We start from the raw sequence: 23,294 nt of genomic DNA, 5'->3' as shown, positions 1-23,294 counted from the left end.
GAAAAAGAGAATTATGAACCCCAAAAGGTTGGAGTTAGATTAGCCATGACTATTAGTACCTTCTTATAATGGCTCCTGCCAGGGGAGCTTAAGGGTCAGTTTTGAAATGTGAAAGAAAATCTTGATATAGTTTTATATGAAGAGCATTCTAAGCTCTGAGGGATCGTTGAAGGATGAACTATCAGGAGATCTGAAATTCTGTTTGTGTTACCACTGACTGGCAAAAATCACTTTTCTTTCCTGTTCTCTGATCCTTGCTCCCAGTTGTTAAAGTTTGCTTACATTATGAAAATAGTGGTAGAACAGGAAATAGGTTATATTTGCAGAATCCTTTTACTTCAGCGTGTTATGGTGACAATATGAGGGAAAATGGGGACTCAGTAAATATAGGCTGATTCAGTAAATTGTACTTTGGAGTCTTCATCTGTTTGTTTGCAAAAGAATTGCTAAATTATTCACTTGAGATTTGGAACTTAATACACTTTAGGGGTTTCATAATAAATAAACTAATGAAACTGAAAATCACCTTAAGACAAAAGAATACTTAAATTTTATGTCATAACACAACCTTTCCATGTGCTTGTTACTATAAGAAATAGGTTTATAACTATCTTGTGAATGCTTAATTCCCAGGGTAAGAAAAATTTTTAGCCAGGAAAGTTTAGAATGTCCACTTTATTACATTTAACATTTTCTTTTTTTGAAGATTGGGAAATTTGGGATGCACTTCCCATTATTAGAGCTAATATTTATTGAGTACTTAGTGTAGGTCAGCATCGGTTCTAAGGGTTTCATATATTATACTCCTCCTCCTTATAGCCACGAAATTGGTGCTAATTAGCCTCCATCCAATTTTGCAAATGAGGAAATTAATGCACATAGAAATTATAGCTTGCCTACATGGATTTGTAGTTGGATTTATTACTAGCAATTTGCTTTATTATTTTACATCTCTCTTATTGTTGGCAACTGTATACTATAGGACAAAGTCACCCATACTCTGGAAGAAAAAAAAAGTGCATGGTCTTTGAGTGATGGTTAGACACGTAAGAAATGTTTCCAAAGGTTTTCACATCTCCAAAAGCATTTTAAGAATGCGTATCTGAGACCATCCCTGAATTTTTAGCCCCAGAGCCACCAATTCAGAATTTCCTGTGTATAATTAAGTTTACCTTAAACGGTCAATTCCTTTGAAGCTGAAAATCTCTCTTAGGATGTCTTGCTTCCCGTCCATAAATCTCTTCTGCTCAGAGACTTAGGGATGGGCCAGAAGTCATCTCCAATCATCTTCAGAATCTCATGGGATATTGGTCACGGGGTTGGGAAGTAGGCGGGGTTTCGTGTGCTCCTCAGATATCATAGCCGGGATCTCAGGATACCGTTCTCTTCTCCTTATTTGGCCTTACTGGAAAGTCAGTCTCTCCTCCTCCCCTTCCCTCATAATAAATCTGTGAATTCCTTGGAGGCAAACAGTCTTCTTTGTTTTTTAATCTTTACTGCCCTAACACTGACTATGGTATGTAAATGTGCTTGGGTTGAAATTTCATTTGTTTTACCATTAGTAATCATTTGAATCACAGAAAAATCCACATTATTATTAAGTTTAACTGGTCATTTGGTTTTAAAGCATTTGACATAGAGATTGTTTTAGTTGTAGAGAATAAATTGACACAATTAGAAATATCTAAGCAGTTTTGATTTTAAACTCAATGAATCAATAAGTATTTGTTAAATTTTGAATTATATATCTCAGTCTCTTCTTGGTACCTGAAATAGCCTAGTTTCCTCTGTGGGGAAAACACCAGAATACCAAGTCACATTATGTGTTTTAAAATGTATAAGGGAGTTTTTGGATGCCATGAGTTTCCGTTAACTGTTTGGTTACTTTGCTGTATTAGAAAAGTTAGGTAGTGTGCCCAAGGTCATACACTGACAAATGTTAGACAGTGATTAGATATCTCCTTACACTGTTTTGCAGTGTAAATAAGTGGTTGAGAGATGCCAAAGTAGATATCTAGTTCATCTGAGAGGTCAGCTTTCAACTAGATCCCAGGAATTTTGTTCTACTTTCTGCCTTTCTGAACATTTTTAGGGTAATTCTTGTGAAGTTAGATCCATATGTTAACATTCATATTTCCAAGGACATAGTTTTATTTTTTAATTTATTTTTTATTTTTTTATACATCTTTATTGGAGTATAATTGCTTCACAATTCTGTGTTATTTTCTGTTGTACAACAAAGTGAATCAGCCATATGCATACATATATCCCCAAATCCCCTTCCTCTTAAGCCTCCCTCCCACTGTCCCTATCCCACCCCTCTAGGTCGTCACAAAGCAGTGAGCTGATCTCCCTGTTCTATGCTGCTGCTTCCCACTAGCTACCTGTTTTACATTTGGTAGTGTATATATGTCAATGCCACTCTCTCACTTCATCCCAGCTTACCCTTCCCCCACCCCCAAAGGACACAGTTTTAAATATGTGTTCTTACATTCTCTAGCTGTGTGACCATGGACAGGTTAGTTAGTTTCTCTGAGCTTCAGTTTTCTCATTTATAAAATGAATATAATTCCTATCCCCCTCCACCAAGATTTTATGAGAATTATATGGGATAATATTAGTGCATGATATATATAGACATTTGACAAATATCAGTTCCCTTACCCACCTCTTGGTTTGCTAAGAATGGATGGAATCTTGTTATCATAGAGTGGGAATTTCTTTCTTATCTCCATACTCTCTGAATTTATATGTAGAAGTCCTTCAACTTAGTATGTGCCTGATAAATATTTGTTAAACTAAATTCCAAAGCTATCAGAAAGACCGAATTCTGAAACAGAAAATTGTATTCCATTGGCAAATTTAGTAGCAGACTATTGTTTATTACCATACAGTTGAAAATTACTGAGCCATATTTGGTACTTTATACCCTCTATCAAGCTAGATAGGGCTCTTGGGCATGCCTCTTATAAGGTACCCCAAATGTTATACAGTATGGGTTAAGAAAAAGGCTTTATGGCAGAAAGAGAAAACTCACAATAGTTCTCTGGTCAGAAGGACAGAAATTCATGAAGCTCCTCATTTTGATCATCCTATAGAAAAGCATTTCAAAGCCAGGAATTTAGCTTAATGGAAAACTACCTTGTCCTAACTTTTCTCATTTAGCCTTTGATCAGACTTGCCATGGTCCTGAGATGGGTATTTGGATGTGCATAGAAGATCAAGTCCAAACTCCTCTGCATTAACTGCAGAGACTTTTGAAGGATCTGGCCCCACTTACCTTGCCTACATGATCCCTCATTGATCTGTGGTTGGTCACCTCCTCATCCTTTGTCTTTCACCTCCTCATGGACTCTTTCCTCTCTTTTTCTTTAAGACCTAATTCAAACACATCTTCAGTGAAGCACCTCTGAACACGTACCAGAATAATTAATCTAGCCACTGCCATCACGCCACCATCTGTGTTGCCTGTTACGGTGCTTATCCTTCGCAGTCATTCTCTTTCTATGAGACTTTTAATTCCCTGAGGGTAGGGACCATGTCTGTAATCAGTCTTTCCTTCATTTATTCATTCAGTGACATCTATCCAGTCCCTGTTATGTGCAGAGACTGTGCTAGGTACTCACAATGGTGCATAAAAGCATACGTGATCTCTGCCCCCACAGAGCACACAGGCTAGTTGAAGAGACAGACACAACCATATACAGAGCTACAGCTGCACCTGCGACTGTTATTATGAATGGGAAGTATCTGGTGCCATGAGAACCAACACTAGGGGTTGACTTGGGGGGGGGGTCAGGGAAGGCTTCCACCAGTAAGGGAAATTTGAACTGCAGGGGACTGGAACACAGTCTATCTGGCTTCAAGCCCTCACCATCCTACTATACCTGCTCTACAGGCTTGGATCAACGCATGAGAGCAGGTGGAAGGCAGTGAGATCGGTTATGTCAATTTAAGTTGTTAAAGGTTAACTCCACTAGAACAACAACATGAAACTGGGCAATTAGGGAGAATTAATAACCCAAAGAAAACTAATAACCATAAATCTTCAATATGCTGTTTCCATTTATTAATCCAAATCTTACTTCTCAAGTGTCTATTTCTCAATTGAGAGTCACCAGTACAAAGTTACCGTACCCTACATCTATCCCCCACAATATCCTCACCTCCCCTATAAAGAAGATGTGGTACATATGTATAATGGAATATTACCCAGCCATAAAGAGGAACAAAACTGGCTCATTTGTAGAGATGTGGATGGACCTAGAGTCTGTCATATAGAGTGAAGTAAGTCAGAAAGAGAAAAACAAATATCATATATTAATGCATATATGTGGAATCTAGAAAAATGGTACAGATGAACCTATATGCAGGGCAGGAATAGAAATGCAGACATAGAGAACGGACGTGTGGACATGGGGGGAAGGAGAGGGTGGGATGAATTGGGAGATTAGGTTTGACATAAATACAGTACCACATGTAAAATAGATAGCTAGTGGGAACCTGCCATATAGCACAGGGAGCTCAGCTCGGTGCTCTGTGAGGACCTGGATGGGTGGGATGGGGGTGGGGAGGGAGGTCCAAGAGGGAGGGGATAGATGTATACATATAGCTGATTCACTTCACTGTACAGCAGAAACTAACACAACATTGTAAAGCAATTATACTCCAATAAAAAAATAAATAAAAAATAAAAAAAAGGAAAAAAAATCCTCACTTCCCCCAACACACACACACACACACACACACACACGGAACTTGTAGGCCAATACTAAAAAGGCTTCAGGGCCAATGGCCTAGGGGATTGCACAGTCAGAGAGAAAGTAGATACTTACATGGAACCAGAATTCTCTGGGCTAGCAGCTATTCTTTTAGTCCACCTGTGTCCAGAGCTGTCCAGGCTCTTAAATTTACAAATGAAATAGGAGGCCTTGTCCCTGTTCTGAAGAAGCTTGCTGTCTTGTTAGAAGACATGTCACATATATGAGTGACACATTTGAGGAAGCCATTCAAGACCCAGTATAAACACAATGAACAAATGGCAAGGATGTGGAGAAAAGGTAACCCTTCTGCACTGTTGGTGGGAATGTAAAGTGGTGCAGCCACTATGGAAAACAGTATGGATGTTCCTCAAAAAACTAAGAATAGACTTACCATATGATCCAGAAATTCCTCTTGGGTTTATACCCAAAGAAAGTGAAAACACTAATTCAAAAAGATACATGCATCCCAATGTTCATAGCAGCATTATTTATAATAGCCAAGATATGGAAGCAACCTAAGTGTCCATCAACAGATGAATGGATAAAGAAAATGTGGTGTGTATGTATACATGCATATATATGCATACATATATATACACACACACAATGGAATATCACACAGCCATAAAAAAGGATGAAATTCTGACATTTGTAACAACATTGATGGACCCAGAGGGTATTATGCTTAGTGAAATAAGTCAGACAGAGAAAGACAAATGCTGTATGTTATCACTTATATGTGGAATCTAAAAAATGAAACAAGTGAATGAATATAACAAGAAGAATCAGACATACAGATATAGAGAACAAACTGGTGGTTACCAGTGGGGAGAGAGGAGGATGAAGGGGCAAAATAGGGGTAGGAGATTAAGAGGTACAAATTACTATGTATAAAATGGATAAGCTACAAGGATTATATTGTACAGCACAGGGAATATAGCCAATATTTTATAATAACTTTAAATGGAATATAATCTATAAAAATATTGAATCACTATGTTGTACATCTGAAACTAAAAATAAGACCCAGTATAATAAAATGCTAAATTTGTAAGGGGAGAGGAGGTAGGCTTTCATAGAGAAAGAGTGCCCAGTTCAGGCCACAACAGTCAGGAAGACTGCAAGAAACCCATGGGCTTGAGTCATGCCCTGAAAGGATTGGATTAGAAAAAAAAGAAAATTACTAACATGTATTGTATGCCTTTTATATTCTAGGCACTATGCTAGGCAATGTTTTAGCTTATTGTGGTCTCATTACAGTTTTGCAAAGTATATATGTACATCCATGTTTTACAGGTGAGGAAACTAAAACTTGGTTAATGTTATCAGATATTGTCTGAGTTTCAAATATTATCTATGCTACCAAATATTGTCTACATTGTACAACTTTTTTTTTAGAACTTTCTCTCTATTTTCATACTTTATTTTTAGAGACGTACACCAAATTCATCATGATTGAAGACAATAAGGAAAACAAAGATCATTCCTTAGAAAAGGGAAGAGCAACTCTCATTTTTTCCTTAAAGAATGAAGTTGGAGGACTTATAAAAGCACTGAAAATCTTCCAGGTAAGCAGTCTCTGTATTTCTGCATAAAACTCTTATAAAATAGGCCTGTAAGATTATTTGTAAATTCTTCAGAGGTGGACTACAGAAATGTTTTAAACACTTAAATTTCTAAAATACTGCTCAATTCTATCAAATGGGCAAAAGATACAAACAATTTATAGAAGAGGAGGTACAAATAACTAATAAAGAAATGGGGGAGGAAAGATTCACTTTACAGATTTTGAAGAAGCAAATTTTAATTTTACTTTAATTAAATGAAATATTGAAATTTTAATGATATTATTTAATGATACATTAATAATATGTTAAATGCTATTTTTTTATATAGCAAAATAACAAAGATTCTACAATTATACTACTCCCTACTGTCAAAGCTTCAATGCATTTGGCACTTAAATACACCTTTGGTGTGAGGGAAAATTGATGTGATGTGTAGGGAAGCAATCTGGTAATATGTATTGTGAGTCTTAAAATGTTCACATATTTTGACCCAGTAATTTTACTTCCATAAATCTATCTTAAGGAAATCAGGGTCAGTCAGTTAGAACATGAATTTTTACTGAGTACTTACTAAGTGCAGGGCGTCCTGCTAGATATGAAGGTGTGGACCCTACCAAAGCAGACACAGTTCCAGCCCTCACAGTTGTGTATAATCTAGTGGAGAAGACAGACACTAAACAAATAATTTCAGTAAACAAATGATTACATGTGTGTAAACTGACCTGAAAGAGAAGTACCAGGTACTATGATAGCATTGAACTGGGAGACCTAACCCAGTTTAAGGGCTAAGAGACACAAAAATTTATTTATGGGAATTAAAAAATTATAAACAAACTACTTGTCCTAAGGTATGGGACAGGTTAAATTATACTACTAGAACATCATTGGTATTAAGCTTGTAGGCTCTGAAGGCAGGCCACCTGAGTTCAGATCCTTGCTCTGTCACTTATTGGCTGTGTGATGGTGGGCAAATTAATTAGTCTCTCTGCGTTTCATCTTAGCATCTATAAAATGAGAACCCTACCCACCTCACAGGGTCACTGTGAGAACTAATAAAATTAATATATGTCAAGTGCTTAGGACAGTTCAAAGTAAATTATCAATAAATGTTAGCTATTTAGAAATCAGATTTATATCCATATGATATACTATTAAATAGCCGTTTGAAAATATTTCAAAGAATTTAAAATTCTAAATATAACAAATAGTCTAGAAGAGTTTGTGATAAAAAGCACCAGTTTTTTACCCAGCACCTCAGTTCTACTCCCTAGAGGCAATCTCTTTTAACTATTTTCTGTTTTTTAGTTCTTTTAGTGGTGAATGTATAATGTCTAAATATTGTCCTGATCTCTCTCTGAGTTATCAATTTACATGATATTTATTTACTCTCTATTGTGAATGATACTGATACTGATACTTCCGTCCCTTCTTCCTCCTTCTCCTCCCCATACTTGATAATTACGTGATTACTGCAAGCTCTTCTTTTGATTACCTTGGAGTCTTTAAATAGTATACCTATATTTCTTCCATCAGCTTTCTTTATTTTATCTTTAATCAAATAATACTTGTGCATGGTTTAAAAACTCAACCCCACACTATAAAGCTTATAAAGAAAATAGCAGTCTTCTGCTTCATCTCTCTTCATTCCTAAATTCCATTTAATTTTTATGTTGACCTAGGTGCAGGGGGTTGAGCTAATCACACTCCTTAAATCACGTGGACACTGTCATCGCTGATGTATACAGCCTCCTCCTGTTTTATTCCATCTCCATTTCTCTCTTCTGATAGACAACTGCTCTGATACGTTTGATCTACACACTGAATTGTTTTTTATGTTACTTAGAATCTATGTTGAGTTTTTGCATGTGCATGGATTGGTAATTTATATAAATGTTATTGTACATACACTTTTTCTTTTACCCAGCACCGTGTTTTGAAGACCTACCCGTGCTGCTACATATCCATCTCATTCGTTCTTCTGACTGGTGCAATGGTGTTGTGGGCGTGAATCCACCTATTTTTACTTATCCTCTGCCTATAGGGGGTGACCATCTTCAACGCTTTTAATTATATTTTCTTGTAGTAGCGTCCATATTTATAAACAATATGCTTATTCTGCTGCTATTCCTTGGTTTTTCCGTTTGTAGATATTACCTATTGATTTTCTCCAGCGGAAGTGAAGGGTTAGCTTCCTTGGCACAGCTCCCTTTCCAGCGGCCCCTCAACTTCTCTTCCCCCCATCTTCACACGTAGTTATGCCCCAATTTTTGGCTATATCAGTCTTCAGTGTTTTCATTATGAAGATGATGTAAATCTTGTTCAAAGAAGAGCCATATTATCCATTATTCTGACTCTTCTTTTCTTGTACAACAGGATTACAACGTAGTTTTTAAGGGCATAGACTATGGAGCTAGACAGCCTGAGTTTGAATTCCAGCTCTTACACTGATTAGCTGTGTGCGTTTGGGCAAACTGCTTAACCTCTCTGTGCCTCTGTTGCTGTAATTGAAATATCTGATAAGGAATGTCTCACTTATTACTTTAACTCTACCTGAATTTTCCTAGACCTTCTTGACTAAACTTTCCTTCCAAGTAAGAAGAAAAGAAACTAAATAACTTTTAAGTTATTTAGTTACATTTCCTCACCAAATTCCATCAAGTTTTTCATTTTGATAGCACTCAATTTTAGATTACTTTAGGAAGAATTGACATTTTGTGTCTTTTTCTCCAAAAACATAATTTATAGCTTTATATTTATTCAAGTCATCATTCAGAAAATATTTATGAATGTACTCTTATTCTAAAAAATTCATAAGAAATAGATTCAATAAAACTCTCCTTTACTCCTGATCAATTCCCATATATTTTGTAACTGGCTCTCTTGTATTGATTCCATGATAGATTCTACATTCCAGGATAAACCCTGCCTATTCCAATTTCCCAACATCCCTGACATTCACTCTCCTTTCTTATTTATCAAGTTAATGTTCCCTGATAATTATCTCATCCCTACCTTTGCTCATAGAAGTTCCTCCTGTTTGGAATCTTACTTCTTCCCTTCTGTCTTCCTATTCTATCTATTTTTTAAGACTCATCTCAGTTCCTATCTGCTCCATAGAACCTTCTACCTTCTCAAACTCATGATGTTTTTTCCGTTTCTGAACATCTTCTGCAACTGAACACTCACTATTTGTATTTTCTCTTAGTCTTTCATGTGTTAGTCAACTAGATTGTAAACTCCTTGTACATCTTGCCCTTCTTTGTATGCTTCACAGCCATTACTTGGCTACACAGGTGTTCACTAAGTTAATTTAGATTCAACTGGTTAGTATTGGAGATCATCTACTCTAACTTTCTCGTTTTTTAGATGAAGAAAACTGTTGGGTGACTGGTTCTTATGTTTCATGATTATGTCACCAGGGCTTTTCCTCAGCACCCAGATTGGTAAGAGAAGATACCTTCCCCCCACAGGTTTACACATATGGCACCCCACAGCTCAGGCTGGCACACGAAGAGATCAGAAGCAGCAATCTGATTCAGCTGGTTACTGAGTTTGTAGCTTAAGATATTGGAGGTATTAAATATTCCATGTTCAAGCTGTTCATCTAATTGTATTAAACGCATTATTGCAAAGGAGACTTTTCTTTTTAGAGGACTAACACTAGATCACTTAAAAAAAACCCTAGCCTTTATTTGTGAGAATTTTCAAAGGGTTCTTTTTATCTAGGAGACTAAGTCTTTTGATTTGAAGGCCAATCAGTTCTGGCAATCTGAGGGACTTTCTACTTGGTGTTAATTTAATTAGATTCTGGAGGGTGTGATGAATTTTTCAAACTTTTTTTGAATAGTACCTAATATTTAGGGGGAATTATTTTGCTGTTGATGGCACTAAAAACAGCCTTTTTTCCCTTTGGCTATTATGACAGGTGATGAGACTGATTTTTAGTGGTAATGGAAGTAATCTGCTCAGAGACTATAACCATTTGAGACAGTCATGTATAATCTTCATCCTCTGCTTTCCACAGGAGAAGCATGTGAACCTATTACATATTGAGTCCCGAAAATCAAAGAGAAGAAACTCAGAGTTTGAGATTTTTGTTGATTGTGATATCAATAGAGAACAACTGAATGATATTTTTCATCTGTTGAAGTCTCATACTAATGTTCTCTCTGTGAATCTACCAGATAATTTTACTGTGAAGGAAGACGGTAAGTTTGAAAAGTGAAAATACTACTCAGAAGATTAAGTGCATAATGTGTGTCCTATCTTATGTTTACCTTGAAGGCATGAAAGTAAAAATAAAACACTGTCTATTCAAATTGCTTACAATCTGATAATGAAGAAGATACAAAATGTAATTGCTCAAAATGCTAAAGAAATATTATAAAGCAACATTTTATCAAGGGCGAGAGAAGTGAAAAGGAAAACTTGAGTACAAGAAAGAATTTAGAATAGTTAGAAATCCATTGTTATCTCAATTTCCAAATCATCAGGCATTTCTTGATTTCACAAACCTCCAATTCACAATCCCTGAGCACTTAGTAACTCTTACAGGGCAGATACCTAGCAGATATTAAGTGAACATTTGAATTTGTTGAGAATGTTGACAATTACTGACAACTATGATGTGAAATACTCTATATATGAAATACAGTATTCTTCCTTGTCCTCACTTCCACCAAAACCAAATGGAAAGCTTCTAAGTTTTCAGATACTCAGGTAGCACAGAGATAATCTAAAATCTTCTACTGTGAAAAAATCCTTGCAGTTTACTTGGGGCAAGAGACAAATGGATAAATCAGTCACATTTTATATATGGTACTCAATTTAAAATAATCCCTTCAGATTATGTCACAATATTTGGGTGTAATCAGGGCTGATATTCATCTGTTATGTATTCATATGGCTGTATAAGGTATTAAATTATCAAGATTCTACGTCCATGTCTGGCTGGCAGATAGCTTTTCCCCTGAGTCCCTTAAGTGCTCCTCACCATGCCTGAAGCCCGTGTGCCCCCAGTTCTCCCCTAGGAGTCCTATGTCCACCACAAACAACTAGAGGATTAACACCTGGTAGAGCAGGAGCCTGGGACTCTGCTTGTGTCTATTTTGAGTGATTGATGCCCCTGTTGTTTTGTTGCTAAATCTCTTGAATATCACTTCTGGGTATGTTAGAGCATTAAACTGGAGCAAGAAGAATTGAGTCCTAGTCCTCTCTGTTGCATTAGAGATGAATGATCTTGGATAAGTTACTTCGCCTCTCTGGACTTTGGTTACCCCATCTACAAAATGAAGAGTTTTATAGAGTTTAAATGGTTCAGCTGATTTTTTGGGAACACCAACTTGTATCAGATATTTCTACTAAGAAATGGGGATACAAAAAGAAATAGTCCTACCCTGGAGTCGTTCCCATTCTTTTCTGTAAGACAGCCATATGCAGATACATTATAGTAAAACATAGTAAAAGCTTTCAGAGAATTGGAGTCATAGTCATGGGAACCCAGATGATAGAGAATTAGCGCCACCTACAGTGTCAGGGAAGGCTCATTTGATTTGGTTGCTGAAGGAGGAGAAGGATATTCTCAAGAAAACAGAAGGATGAGGTGCAGCAGGATGTGGCATGGGATAGGTATTCCAGGGAGAAGACCAGCATTCACAAAAACTCAGAGTTTTAGGAGAGCGTGTATGTATGAGGGATAGTGAGAAGATCAAAGTGGCAAAGACATAAATGATCTCTAAGATCCTTTTAATCAACAAAAATAAACATTCAGAGTTTTAATTAAATTTGCTAATTAAAAATTAGCCTTACTTTTTAAGGCTAGCTAAATATGTAGCTTAAATTTTTTTGAACTTTTGGTCTATTACTAAACTACATCATTTCTGCAATGCTTAGGAAATTAAGGCTCAAAATATTTTTAAACTCAAAAACTTTGAATAAGATTTACTTATTAAAACTAGACCAATTTACTTGTATACATTGTGCCTCAACGTACAAGCTAAAATTAAAAATCTCATCCAAATGCATTTATGACTTTCTTAATTTCTTCTTCTTTATTGCCTAATTTAAGATGGTCTCTTCAACTGTTAGTGTTTTTTGTATTTTTCAGGTATGGAAACTGTTCCTTGGTTTCCAAAGAAGATTTCTGACCTGGACCATTGTGCTAACAGAGTTCTGATGTATGGATCCGAACTGGATGCTGACCATCCTGTAAATATTTTAAATAAATATTTTCATGAAAATAATTTAAAGCAAACTAAAAAATTAAGGGTATTATTTTTCTTTTCTGGAGAAAGTGCTTATTCTAGACTAAATAGGATCTTGATTAATCTGGGTTTCAGGAAGTGTTATTAGTCCTTCATGTTGGTGGACTTGAAACCAAGTGACTGAAGAGCATCCAATTTCATTGGCTCCAAAACAGCTGTATCATGCCTGGAATTCTTATCACTAAGAGCTATTCCAAGAATTACACTACAATGAACACCGTATCTGCAGTCGGTTTCTATCAAAATGGGCATGGGCTATTGGAGAGGGGAGTAAAGATAGGAAAGGGAAAATCATCACCCACACTGCCCAGCATAATTGGTTTATTATGCAGTTGATGAATTATGAAGCTGTTTCCTTGGAAAATCATATGGGATACAGTACAGGCATGAGTTGGAGAATTAGTAAGTCTAGAGCATTAGGACTTCTTATGGAGCTCTAGGATCCTAGGAGGGGAGGAGAGAAGAGAGTCAGCAGTAGAGTCGCACAGACCAGGGATTTAATCTAGCTTCTACCACTTATTAGCTGTGTGAATGTGACCGTATACTGCCTTAGACAACCCCCAGCCGATCCATCCATTTATTCTATAATATCTTATTGAGTAAGTATTGGAATTAATAATTTGCTGTACCTGCCCTCTGGGAGCTTCCAGTCAAGTTGAAAAGGTAAAGCACACACACACACACACACACACACACATATATAAACACACATACAAGATTTAAATATGAAAAGTGTGCTAAGTGGCGTGAACAGACTGCTTTGAGATATACACAAGAGAGTAAACACTTCTAGCTGAAGAGGTCAGAGAAAGGCAACCTTGTTAACTTGGCCTTAAAGAATTTTGGCAGGAAAGAGATGGAGAGGAAGGACAGTTCATTGCCAAATGAGCAAAGGTTCAGAGGCAAGAAAATCTGGGGCATGTTTATGGAAAGGTGTGTAAATCAATTTTACTGACCTACTACCAAGTCCTGCTGATTTTCACCTCCAAAATATTTCTTTAATTTGTTCCTTGTTTATTCTTACTACCACATCCCTTAACTGGTCTTCCTGCCTCCAGCCTTGCTGCCTCAAACCTGTCCTCCTCATAGTCACTAGAACGATCTAAAGCCTCAGTGTGACCGTTATCCCTCTTGTGCCTAAAAACCACCAATGGTACCTCAGTACAGATCTAAGAAAATTGAAAACATAAGTCCACGCAAAAACTTCTACACAAATGTTCATAGAAGCATTATTCATAGTAGCAAAAAAGTGGAAACAACCCAAATATCCATCCACTGGTAAATGGATAAGTAAAGCATGGTATGTCCCCAACATGGAATATTAATGGCCATAAAAAAAGCATGAATTACTCAACATGCTACAACAGGGGTGAACCTTGAAAACACTGTGATAGTGAAAGAAGCCAGTCACAAAAGGCCATATATTGTGTGATTTCTTTTACATGAAATATCCAGAACTGGCAAATTCATAGCAACAGGAAGTAGATTACTGGTTGCCAGGGCTGGGGGTGAGGGAAAATGAGGATAGACTGCGAATGAGTAGGGTGTTTTTTTTCAGTGTGATAAAATGTTCTGAAATTATGGTGGAGGTGGTTGCACAACACTGTGAATATCCTAAACCCCCCTAAATTGTACACTTTAAAATGTCAGTTTTAAGGTATGTGAGTTATATCTTGATAAAGCTGTTACTTTTTTTTTTTAAAAAACCCAATGGCTTCCAATTACCCCAAGACTAAAATCCAAGCTCTCAAACAGACCTTTACTAGCAGACCCGTAACTAGTCTTCACCATACTCCACCTCACTCTCCAGGCTCCAGCAACGTTGCATTACCTGTATTTTCTTAGGCGCAACATGCTGTTTTTCATTTCTGCGCTGTCCTTGGTGCTGTGCTTTCTGTCCTCCTCCACCTGGCTCTCTCCACTCCTCTTTTAGCTTAGGAGTCATTGCTAGGGACCCTTTCCTGACCCCCACTACCCTCTTCGCATACTCTGGTTTATGAGTTTCTTTTTGAGTTCAAGTGGTATTTTGTGCCTGTCTCTAATAAGGCACTTACCATATTGTTTCAAAATAATTGGTTAAAATAAACTCCTTGAAGACCCAGATTGTGCTGTGTTTCTCTGAATTTCAGCACAAGGCCAGGTGCATAGTAGGGACTTGTAAATCTGTGTTAAACACACAAGTCTCATTCTTTCCTTTCAAGTGTCCTCCCCTTCTTTCCTATTTTGTATTATTGGCTATTTCCTCCTAAGATTTGCTTTTTGATGCCTTATTTTGTCTAGTTTTTTCTTAAATATTTTTCATAGGTATAAATTCTAATGTTACTATTTTGTCTATTTTTTTATCATTATTTGCTTCTGCAAATGATTAATATGTCTGCATTTTGCAATAAAATCTGAGGCTAGATTCAGTTGCCATGATTTCAAATATTAGTAATTACTACTTTGTTATTAATTACAGGAAAATATAACTGAAGATGTAGTCAAATGATTAAGAAAAAATTCACCCTTGGAAAAGAGCCATGTATTTTAACTAGGGTGGTGCTTTCTTTTTCCTCAAACTATTTTATTTTTGTAGCTACTGTAGTATTTTTGTATCTTTAGTATCTTTTATCTTTGCAGCCACTATCGTATGAATCTGTCATATAATGTTGATTTTAAAATAAAAATGATCATAAATTTCTGAACAGTGCTTGCTCAAAATAACAGCTATATAGCCCTTCAATATAGTCACTTGAATAATAATGAAATGTTTTCTAAATCATTTGTTAAGTATTTTTTAGTATGCATATTTAAAAACTTTTCTTTAATTATCAGGGCTTCAAAGACAATGTCTATCGTAAAAGACGAAAGTATTTTGCAGACTTGGCTATGAACTATAAACAGTAAGTGTACTATAAAAATAACTTATTCAACTTTGAACTAATGAAATAAATGGAGTAAATTATGCCTATATAGTAAATAGAAAACAAGATACGTGCTACTGTTTATTGGATGCTAATTCAAGATAACTTCTCTTTATCTCATTAGTGGAGACCCCATTCCTAACGTTGAATTCACTGAAGAGGAGATTAAGACCTGGGGAACTGTGTTCCGAGAGCTCAACAAACTTTACCCAACCCATGCCTGCAGAGAGTATCTCAAAAACTTACCTTTGCTTTCTAAATACTGTGGATACCGGGAAGATAATATCCCACAATTGGAAGATGTCTCAAACTTTTTAAAAGGTAATGAACTGATTAATTTTTTGTAAGGGGAATATTGAACTCCATTTCAATCACAATAGAATTTTTAATAGAGGACTAAAGTCCAGTTATTTGGGAGGTCAGAATTTTTCTGTATTCTGTCCTGGCAGTTCTCCAGGCACCACATTTGAAGAGGGACATTCATAACCTGGAGCAAAGGTAGAGGAAAGTGAGCAGAATTGTAAGAGGATTGGAAAATGTATCATATAAATAAAATTTGAAGGATTCTCAGGGTGTTTAACCTGGAAATTTAGGGGACTTTATAGATTTATTTAAATATTTGAAGGTCATCTTATGTTATAGAGGGATTCCTATGTGGCTCTGAAGTAAAGGACAGTCGGATAGAAACAGCAAACTTTTAGTTCAAAATGGAGAAGATCTTGTTAAAAGAGCCATTTGAAAATGGGACAGGCTCATGAGATGGTTAGTTCCACATCCATGGAGATGTTCATGCAAAAGTTCCACACCCACTAGAGGGATGTGATAGAGGAGATTCAGGCACCTTCGGGAAGGTTGGAGTAGATGATCGCTGAAGCCCCTTTCCACACTAAGATTCTATCATTTTCCCAAAGAAGAAGATGTGTTAGTAGAAGCATAAACAAAGACTAAGGACAATTTTGCTCCTTTTAGTTCATCATGCTTACTTGGTCCAGGCTTCCTTATTTTTTCTCACTAGTATAGGAAGTAAAAGGATCAGTGATCTCCAGGATCTACAATATGTAAGAAAAATAAATATCCCCCTTTGATCTCAGCAGATTAGAACCTTAGGGAAAAAAATAGGCATTATGTTTTTGACTGAAAGGGAGTTTATCTTATTTCCATCATGATCTGAAATTACTATCTTTGAATTTATTATATAGACTGTTATAAAAATATACATATTTATTCAATTCCATAATTCTCATTCCTCAACCACTATACACAAAACTAAGAACTCAACAGGAGAGGGAAATATAGGTTTTACAAGGGAAGAACTCATATAAGTGGTTCCTACAAAAACTAGATTTAAAAAAAATAGTGATTAAGAATGGCAGAGAACCAAAGCACATGACCTTGTGTGGCTTAACAAAGATGGACTAGCATATGCTACAGAAGTTGTTATCAAATCACACTTGCATGCGATCTGGAGGAAATATCTTGTTATAGATGCGAAACTGAACGCTGATCACTTGGGGTCTGGAGCTTGAGCAGGCTGCAGAGCTTGTTGCTAAAGGTGTTTCAAGGGAAAGTGTCAAAGAGAGAAACCAATATTAAAAGACAGTTCAAACAAAACCCGAGTTGGAAGGGGCTACCTGTCCTGGCAAATATGGTGGCCACTAGACAACCGTGGTTGTTTAAATAATTAAAATGAATGTAGGGACTTCCCGGTGGTCCAGTGGTTAAGACTCTGCCTTCCAATGCAGGGGGCATGGGTTCCATCCCTGGTTGGGGAACTGAGATCCCACATGCTGAGTGGTGTGGCCAAAAATAAATAAATAAATAAAAGTTAAAAAAAATAAAATGAATGTAAATCAAAATGTTAGTTCCCCAGCCACATTAGCCACATTTCAAGTGCTCAGTAGCCACATGTGGCTAGTGGCTAGCAATAGGCTAGATGTTGAACATTTCCATCTTTGTGAAAAATTCTTTTGCCCATCGGAGTGGGAGAATCCAAGTACAAAGCATTGAGGTGGAACTGGAATTACCAGAGTGTGAGAGTTTGAAATGAAGGACAAGATCAGAGCTTGTAGAGGTCCCCAGAGCCACTGCAGCCTAGCGGAAGGTGACTTTTACAGTGGGCATGCAGACTCAGGTATTGCGGAATGACGTTTAGATAAAATAAAGAAACTACAAGAGGTAGTACTGGCTAAAAATGACATAGTTTCAAAAATGGTTTTGATCTAAATTAATAGATATTGTTAGTGAGTTTTTTTAAAAAAGAAAAGTAAGATTGTCTAGGGGATAGTCTAAGCCCTTCAGGGAGACAGCAAGGTGCAGTGTAAGGCTTGGGTTCTCATCCTACCTTTATCATCTACTGTGTGGCCTTGGGCACATTACTGAGTCTCTGAGCCTTAGTTTTATAGTTGTCACAATGAGGAGACTAAACTTTAACTCATATTGTAAATATGAAAGGAGATGTGATGTGTAAAAAATCTAACCCATTGCCTGGCCATGGTAAGTGCTTAATAATTATGACTTCCCTGAAACTAAAATGTATGATACATTTTAGTTTCATGTTCTCCCTCAAAGTGTTACCTGGTGCCACTGGCAGAATTAAAATGTTGCAGTAAATAGTCTATTCTAGTGAAGATTTTCTCCTTTGCTTTGCAGAGCGCACAGGTTTTTCCATCCGTCCTGTGGCTGGTTACTTATCACCAAGAGATTTCTTATCAGGTTTAGCCTTTCGAGTTTTTCACTGCACACAGTATGTGAGACACAGTTCAGATCCCCTCTATACCCCAGAGCCGTAAGTACTTCTACTGCAGCATCCATCCGTCAATATGGTACCTACGTCATGATTTTTTGTGAGGATCAAGCGAATTAGCACATGTAAAGCATTTTGAATGGTGCCTGGCATGTAATACATGTTCCATGCTCTATACATGTTAACCATTATTATTACCATTGTTAATTGACAACCTATTAGGTGCCAAGTGCTGTCCTAAGCATAGGGGATGTAAGACTGAAAAAAATCAAAGTTTCCTGCCTTCATAGAGCTTATATTCCAATGGGAGATATAGATAATAAACAAACAAGTAAATATATATATATATATAAAATTCAGATGGTTATAAGTGCCATGGAGAAAAATAAAGTAGGGAAAGGGGACAGAGTTGTGTGTGTGTGGGTGTTTCTATTTTGAAAAGGGTGATCAGAGAAGGACTGACTGAGAAGGTCACATTTGAGCAGAGACCTGGTTTGGGGGTTGGAGGGGTTGACATGTGGATGTCTGTGCGTATTTGTATGAACTTACGTATGTGTGTTTGTGAGTGGCCAAGATTTTGAACCAAAATAGTTTCTTTACTGTAATAGTGTCCTTTGTGGTCCATTTCCAAAGTAATACCACCTGATCAATTTGAATAAAAGTAAGATCAGGTTTTGATTTGATTGAATGGTTGATTATGCATTTATGTTAAATGTCACAGTGTGACAACTTGTACCTCTTTTTCAGAGATACCTGCCATGAACTCTTGGGTCATGTCCCCCTTTTGGCTGAACCTAGTTTTGCTCAATTCTCCCAAGAAATTGGCCTGGCTTCTCTTGGAGCTTCAGAAGAGGCTGTTCAAAAACTGGCAACGGTATAAATCTGGAAATAGCTGTATAGATCAGTAATCTTTAACTGGGGTGGGATGTGGGCATTTGTGTAGTTTAAAAGTACCTACTCAAGATGAGCATTAGAAAATTTGTCTTTGCTCATGTTTAATTTAATTTAAATAATTTAAATAACATTAAAGGAAGATGTAAAAATTTAAGGCTTATCCAAAGAAGACCTGAGCTTTAAAAAAAAAAAAAAGGCAGAGAAACAGAGAACACTAGAATACAATAATGTTAACAGTTGGTATACCTTCTTTTTTTAGTAAAAATGATAGGTTCCCTAAAAATGATGCTAAAAATATTTTTGAGCACTAGGTACAAGACATGCTGGAAATACAAAGATGAATAAGGCCTGGTTCCCACCTTCAAGGAACTTATACACAGACACTTATGTTAGAATGAGAGCAAGTCTGTAGAGAAGCTCAGGCAGGGTGCTCTGGGAGTGCAGAGAACTGCCTGGGGAAGGTTTCATGGAAGATGAACATCTGGACCAGCCCTGGGAAGATGAGTAATGTTTTCACCTGCCAGGAAAAGAAGGAAGAGCATCTCAGGATGAGGGCACACAAGGAAAAACAGGAGGTGCTTAGTGTACCTGGGGAAATGATAAGAAGCTGGAGCAGAGTGTGTGAGAGTTGGGGAGGTGGTGTGAAATAGACTAGATGGTTAGAACAGTGCCCTCAAATTGTGGTTTGGGGACCCCACAGGGTCCTTGAGTAAAAGATCCATTCAAAATGCAGAGTGGATTTTAATGTGAGAGACAGAGTTCATTGATATGGTTTCAGATTCCACATTACAGCTGTACTTTAAGAAACTACCACTTGTTGAGTTTTGATGTTGTGTCAAAGAAGAATAGCCACAATTATCTGAGAAGGCTATTACAATATTCAACCCTCTTCCAACTACTTATCTGTGTGAAGCTGACTTCTCTCCACATACTTGAACCAAAACAACCTATTGTGACAGGTTTAATACAGAAGCAGATGTGAGAATCCATCTGTTTTCCAGCCAGACATTAAATAATATCAATCCAGACACTAAAAAGATTTGTGACAATATAAAACAATGTAACTTTTCTCACCGTTGTTTTGTACAATATAGTTACTTTTGATTAAAATGTTATTTGTGTTACCATAAAATGGTTTATTATAATTTTGACATTAATTAGTAAACATTTAAATTTTTCTCAGTTTACATTTTTAATATGGTAAACATAGCTAGCTCTATCCCACATAAACAAAAGGTCTTTGGGGTCCTCAGTAATTTTTTAAAAATATTTATTTATTTATTTACTTATTTATTTTGGCGGTGTCGGGTCTTAGTTGCCACACACGGGATCTTCGTTTCGTCATGTGGGATCTTTAGTTGCGGCATGCGGACTTCTTAGTTGAGGCATGCATGCAGGATCTAGTTCCCCAACCAGGGATCGGACCTGGGCCCCTACATTGAGAGTGCAGAGTCTTACCCACTGGACCACCAGGGAAGTCCCTCCTCAGTAATTTTTAAGAGTATAAAAGAGTTCTGGGAACAAAAGTTTGAGAAGTCTCGTTTGGAATGAGGCCAGATTGTAGAAATATTTGTGAGCTATCCTGGGGATCTTGGATTTTATTCCAGGGTACTTTGGGTCAGTGACTAAGAGTTGTAATTTGTTTTAAATTGAGTCCTTCAGGATGTGAAAGTAATACTGATGTCCTTTTGCAGTGCTACTTCTTCACTGTGGAGTTTGGTCTATGTAAACAAGAGGGGCAGCTAAGAGTCTTCGGTGCCGGCTTACTTTCTTCCATCAGTGAACTCAAAGTAAGAGCTGTAAATCTTTGCACATAACCATATTCACTTAATGTAATTGATACGACCTGAAATAGTTTCTGGATTTTAATTAATTTATTTTTATTATTTATTTATTTATTATTTTTGGCTGCCTTGGGTCTTCGTTGCTGTGCGTGGGCTTTCTCTAGTTGTGGCGAGCGGGGGCTACTCTTTGTTGTGGTGCGCAGGCTCTAGGTGCGTGGGCTTTAGTAGTTGTGGCACGCGGGCTCAGTAGTTGTAGCTCATGGGCTCTAGAGCGCTGGCTCAGTAGTTGTGGCGTATGGGCTTAGTTGCTCTGCGGCATGTGGGATCTTCCCAGACCAGGGCTTGAACCCACGCCCCCTGCATTGGCAGGCGGATTCTTAACCACTGTGCCACCAGGGAAGCCCTAGTTTCTGGATCTCAATAAGAGCTTACTGTGGAAAATACTTGGAGTGGCAGTAAACATTACCTAAGAGGCATTTTTCTCTATTTCCTAAGTTTTCTGAATAGATATAGATAACTATTCAGAATGTAGTTATATCTTTTAAATAAAAAAGTATTTTAAAACAAAGTCTTGCTGTTTCCTCACCATTTTTGGTGTGCTAGCAACAACTTCAGTAATTTCTAGGGAATTCTTTGAGATGTATTATTTATCCAATAAAGGAATGAACTTATGTTTGTTGAGTGGTGGATGTGCATGAAATATTGTCCACGGTACAGTCTTTCTCTCAAGGAGCCTACCACCTGCTGGTGCGTACAAGTCATGTATAGGAATAACTAGTGCAGAATAGAAAGCAGATGCCATAATGCAGGAATAAATAAATAAAGATCCTTGGGTACCTCCTACATGGAGAAGAGTGTTAGAACAATGGAGTGGTCTTGGGGCATTTATAGGGAATAGCAAGCCATTTGTTTTGCTGGCTCTGGCAGTTGTGCGTAGAATGTGATCATGAAAATAGATAGTATCCTTTGATTCACTGACTCTTCATCCTCTAGCACGCACTTTCTGGACATGCGGAAGTAAAGCCCTTTGATCCTAAGATTACCTGCAAACAGGAGTGTCTCATCACAACTTTTCAGGATGTCTACTTTGTATCTGAAAGCTTTGAAGATGCAAAGGAGAAGATGAGGTAAAGTATATCTTCCTCATGCCTTAATTTTCCTCTGCAAAAGATAGGTCCAATAATGGTAACAAGTCACAGAAGTAAGCAGCTGGATAATTAGAAGCCCACTAGGCACCTTTTGCCTGTAACACATCTCTCTTTCACAGTAAATATTTAGGGTGTGTTGTTTATAATGATGTTCAGTGTTGCAAATATGAATCAGATACACTGAGAAATTGGTTACTTCCTATTCCTTCCTATCAGAGAGTTTATAATCTAATAGGAAAAATAAACTGTATGCAAATTACTATATAACAACTAGGAAGCCTTAAAGAGATACAGATGAAACACTGTTCTGCATTTTATTCAGGAGCAATTCATTCCAGCTAGGGGAACAGGGAAAGCTTAATGGCATTTGAGAAAGGACTTGAAGTATACACAAGATTTAGATATGTTAATTTTTAGACTAACGGACAGTATTTGGTTTTTATCATTTTCTCCCTAGAAATTGATTGCCTCATATTTGTTTTCTTAAATAGAGAATTTACCAAAACAATCAGGCGTCCATTTGGAGTGAAGTATAATCCGTATACACGGAGTATTCAGATCTTGAAGGACACCAAGAGCATAACCAGTGCCATGAATGAGCTGCAGCATGAGCTTGATGTTGTCAGTGATGCCCTTGCTAAAGTCAGCAGGCAGTTGAGCATCTGACAGTTGCCAGTCCTAACCCCGAAAGCATCTGAGCATTCAGAGGCCTGTGGGCCAACTGTTGCTTTGCTTGATGACCTGGTTGCGGAGGAACAGAAGCCAAACAATATTCTCTATTCCCATTCCTTAATGGACCATTAGTCTTTGAAAATGTGTACCTGGATACTCTAGCCACTACTTTTTTTTTTTTTTTTTTCTTTTGGTAACAGCTTTAGTGAAGTATAGCCTAATTTTATTTTCCCCAGTTCTTCTTGAGTAAAATGACTTTGATGATCACTTAAAATACCTTGGTGGTTATTATGGAGCTGATCCATATTGTTACTTAAGATTCTCTTATTTCTACAATAGCTTACTTATAACTGAATTTGTGCCAAGCTTGGTCACATTCACATGCCCAAATTTAATAGGGGATCAGCTGTCTCTGCTGCTAGCCTGAGCAAAAGCAGAGAGGCCTTTGCATATGAAACATACCTGGTAAAGAGCAAATAGTCTATTTTCAAGTGTAGTGTCTTGTAGGGAAAAAGGAGTATCTAAGTCTAGAAAGGTTGATTGGAGTATAATCCTT

General features: G+C 37.1%; 1 protein-coding gene across 1 annotated transcript in view; it reads left to right on the top strand.

Moving 5' to 3' along the window:
- TPH1 (tryptophan hydroxylase 1) overlaps nt 1–23,041 on the top strand; it is a 29,557-nt gene extending 6,516 nt beyond the window's left edge. The window contains exons 3-12 of the mRNA XM_061203742.1: nt 6,195–6,331; nt 10,356–10,539; nt 12,438–12,538; nt 15,409–15,476; nt 15,622–15,818; nt 18,147–18,282; nt 18,988–19,114; nt 20,829–20,924; nt 21,912–22,045; nt 22,558–23,041. Coding sequence (XP_061059725.1) covers nt 6,195–6,331; nt 10,356–10,539; nt 12,438–12,538; nt 15,409–15,476; nt 15,622–15,818; nt 18,147–18,282; nt 18,988–19,114; nt 20,829–20,924; nt 21,912–22,045; nt 22,558–22,732 — 1,355 coding nt within the window. The 3' untranslated portion in view covers nt 22,733–23,041. The remainder of the gene's footprint in view (nt 1–6,194; nt 6,332–10,355; nt 10,540–12,437; nt 12,539–15,408; nt 15,477–15,621; nt 15,819–18,146; nt 18,283–18,987; nt 19,115–20,828; nt 20,925–21,911; nt 22,046–22,557) is intronic.
- The last annotated feature ends 253 nt before the right edge of the window (nt 23,042–23,294 follow it).

Source organism: Eubalaena glacialis, chromosome 10, assembly GCF_028564815.1.
Source record: "Eubalaena glacialis isolate mEubGla1 chromosome 10, mEubGla1.1.hap2.+ XY, whole genome shotgun sequence".
In the NCBI taxonomy this organism is placed as follows: Eukaryota; Metazoa; Chordata; class Mammalia; order Artiodactyla; family Balaenidae; genus Eubalaena; species Eubalaena glacialis.
This window is presented reverse-complemented; position numbering and strand designations above follow the sequence as displayed.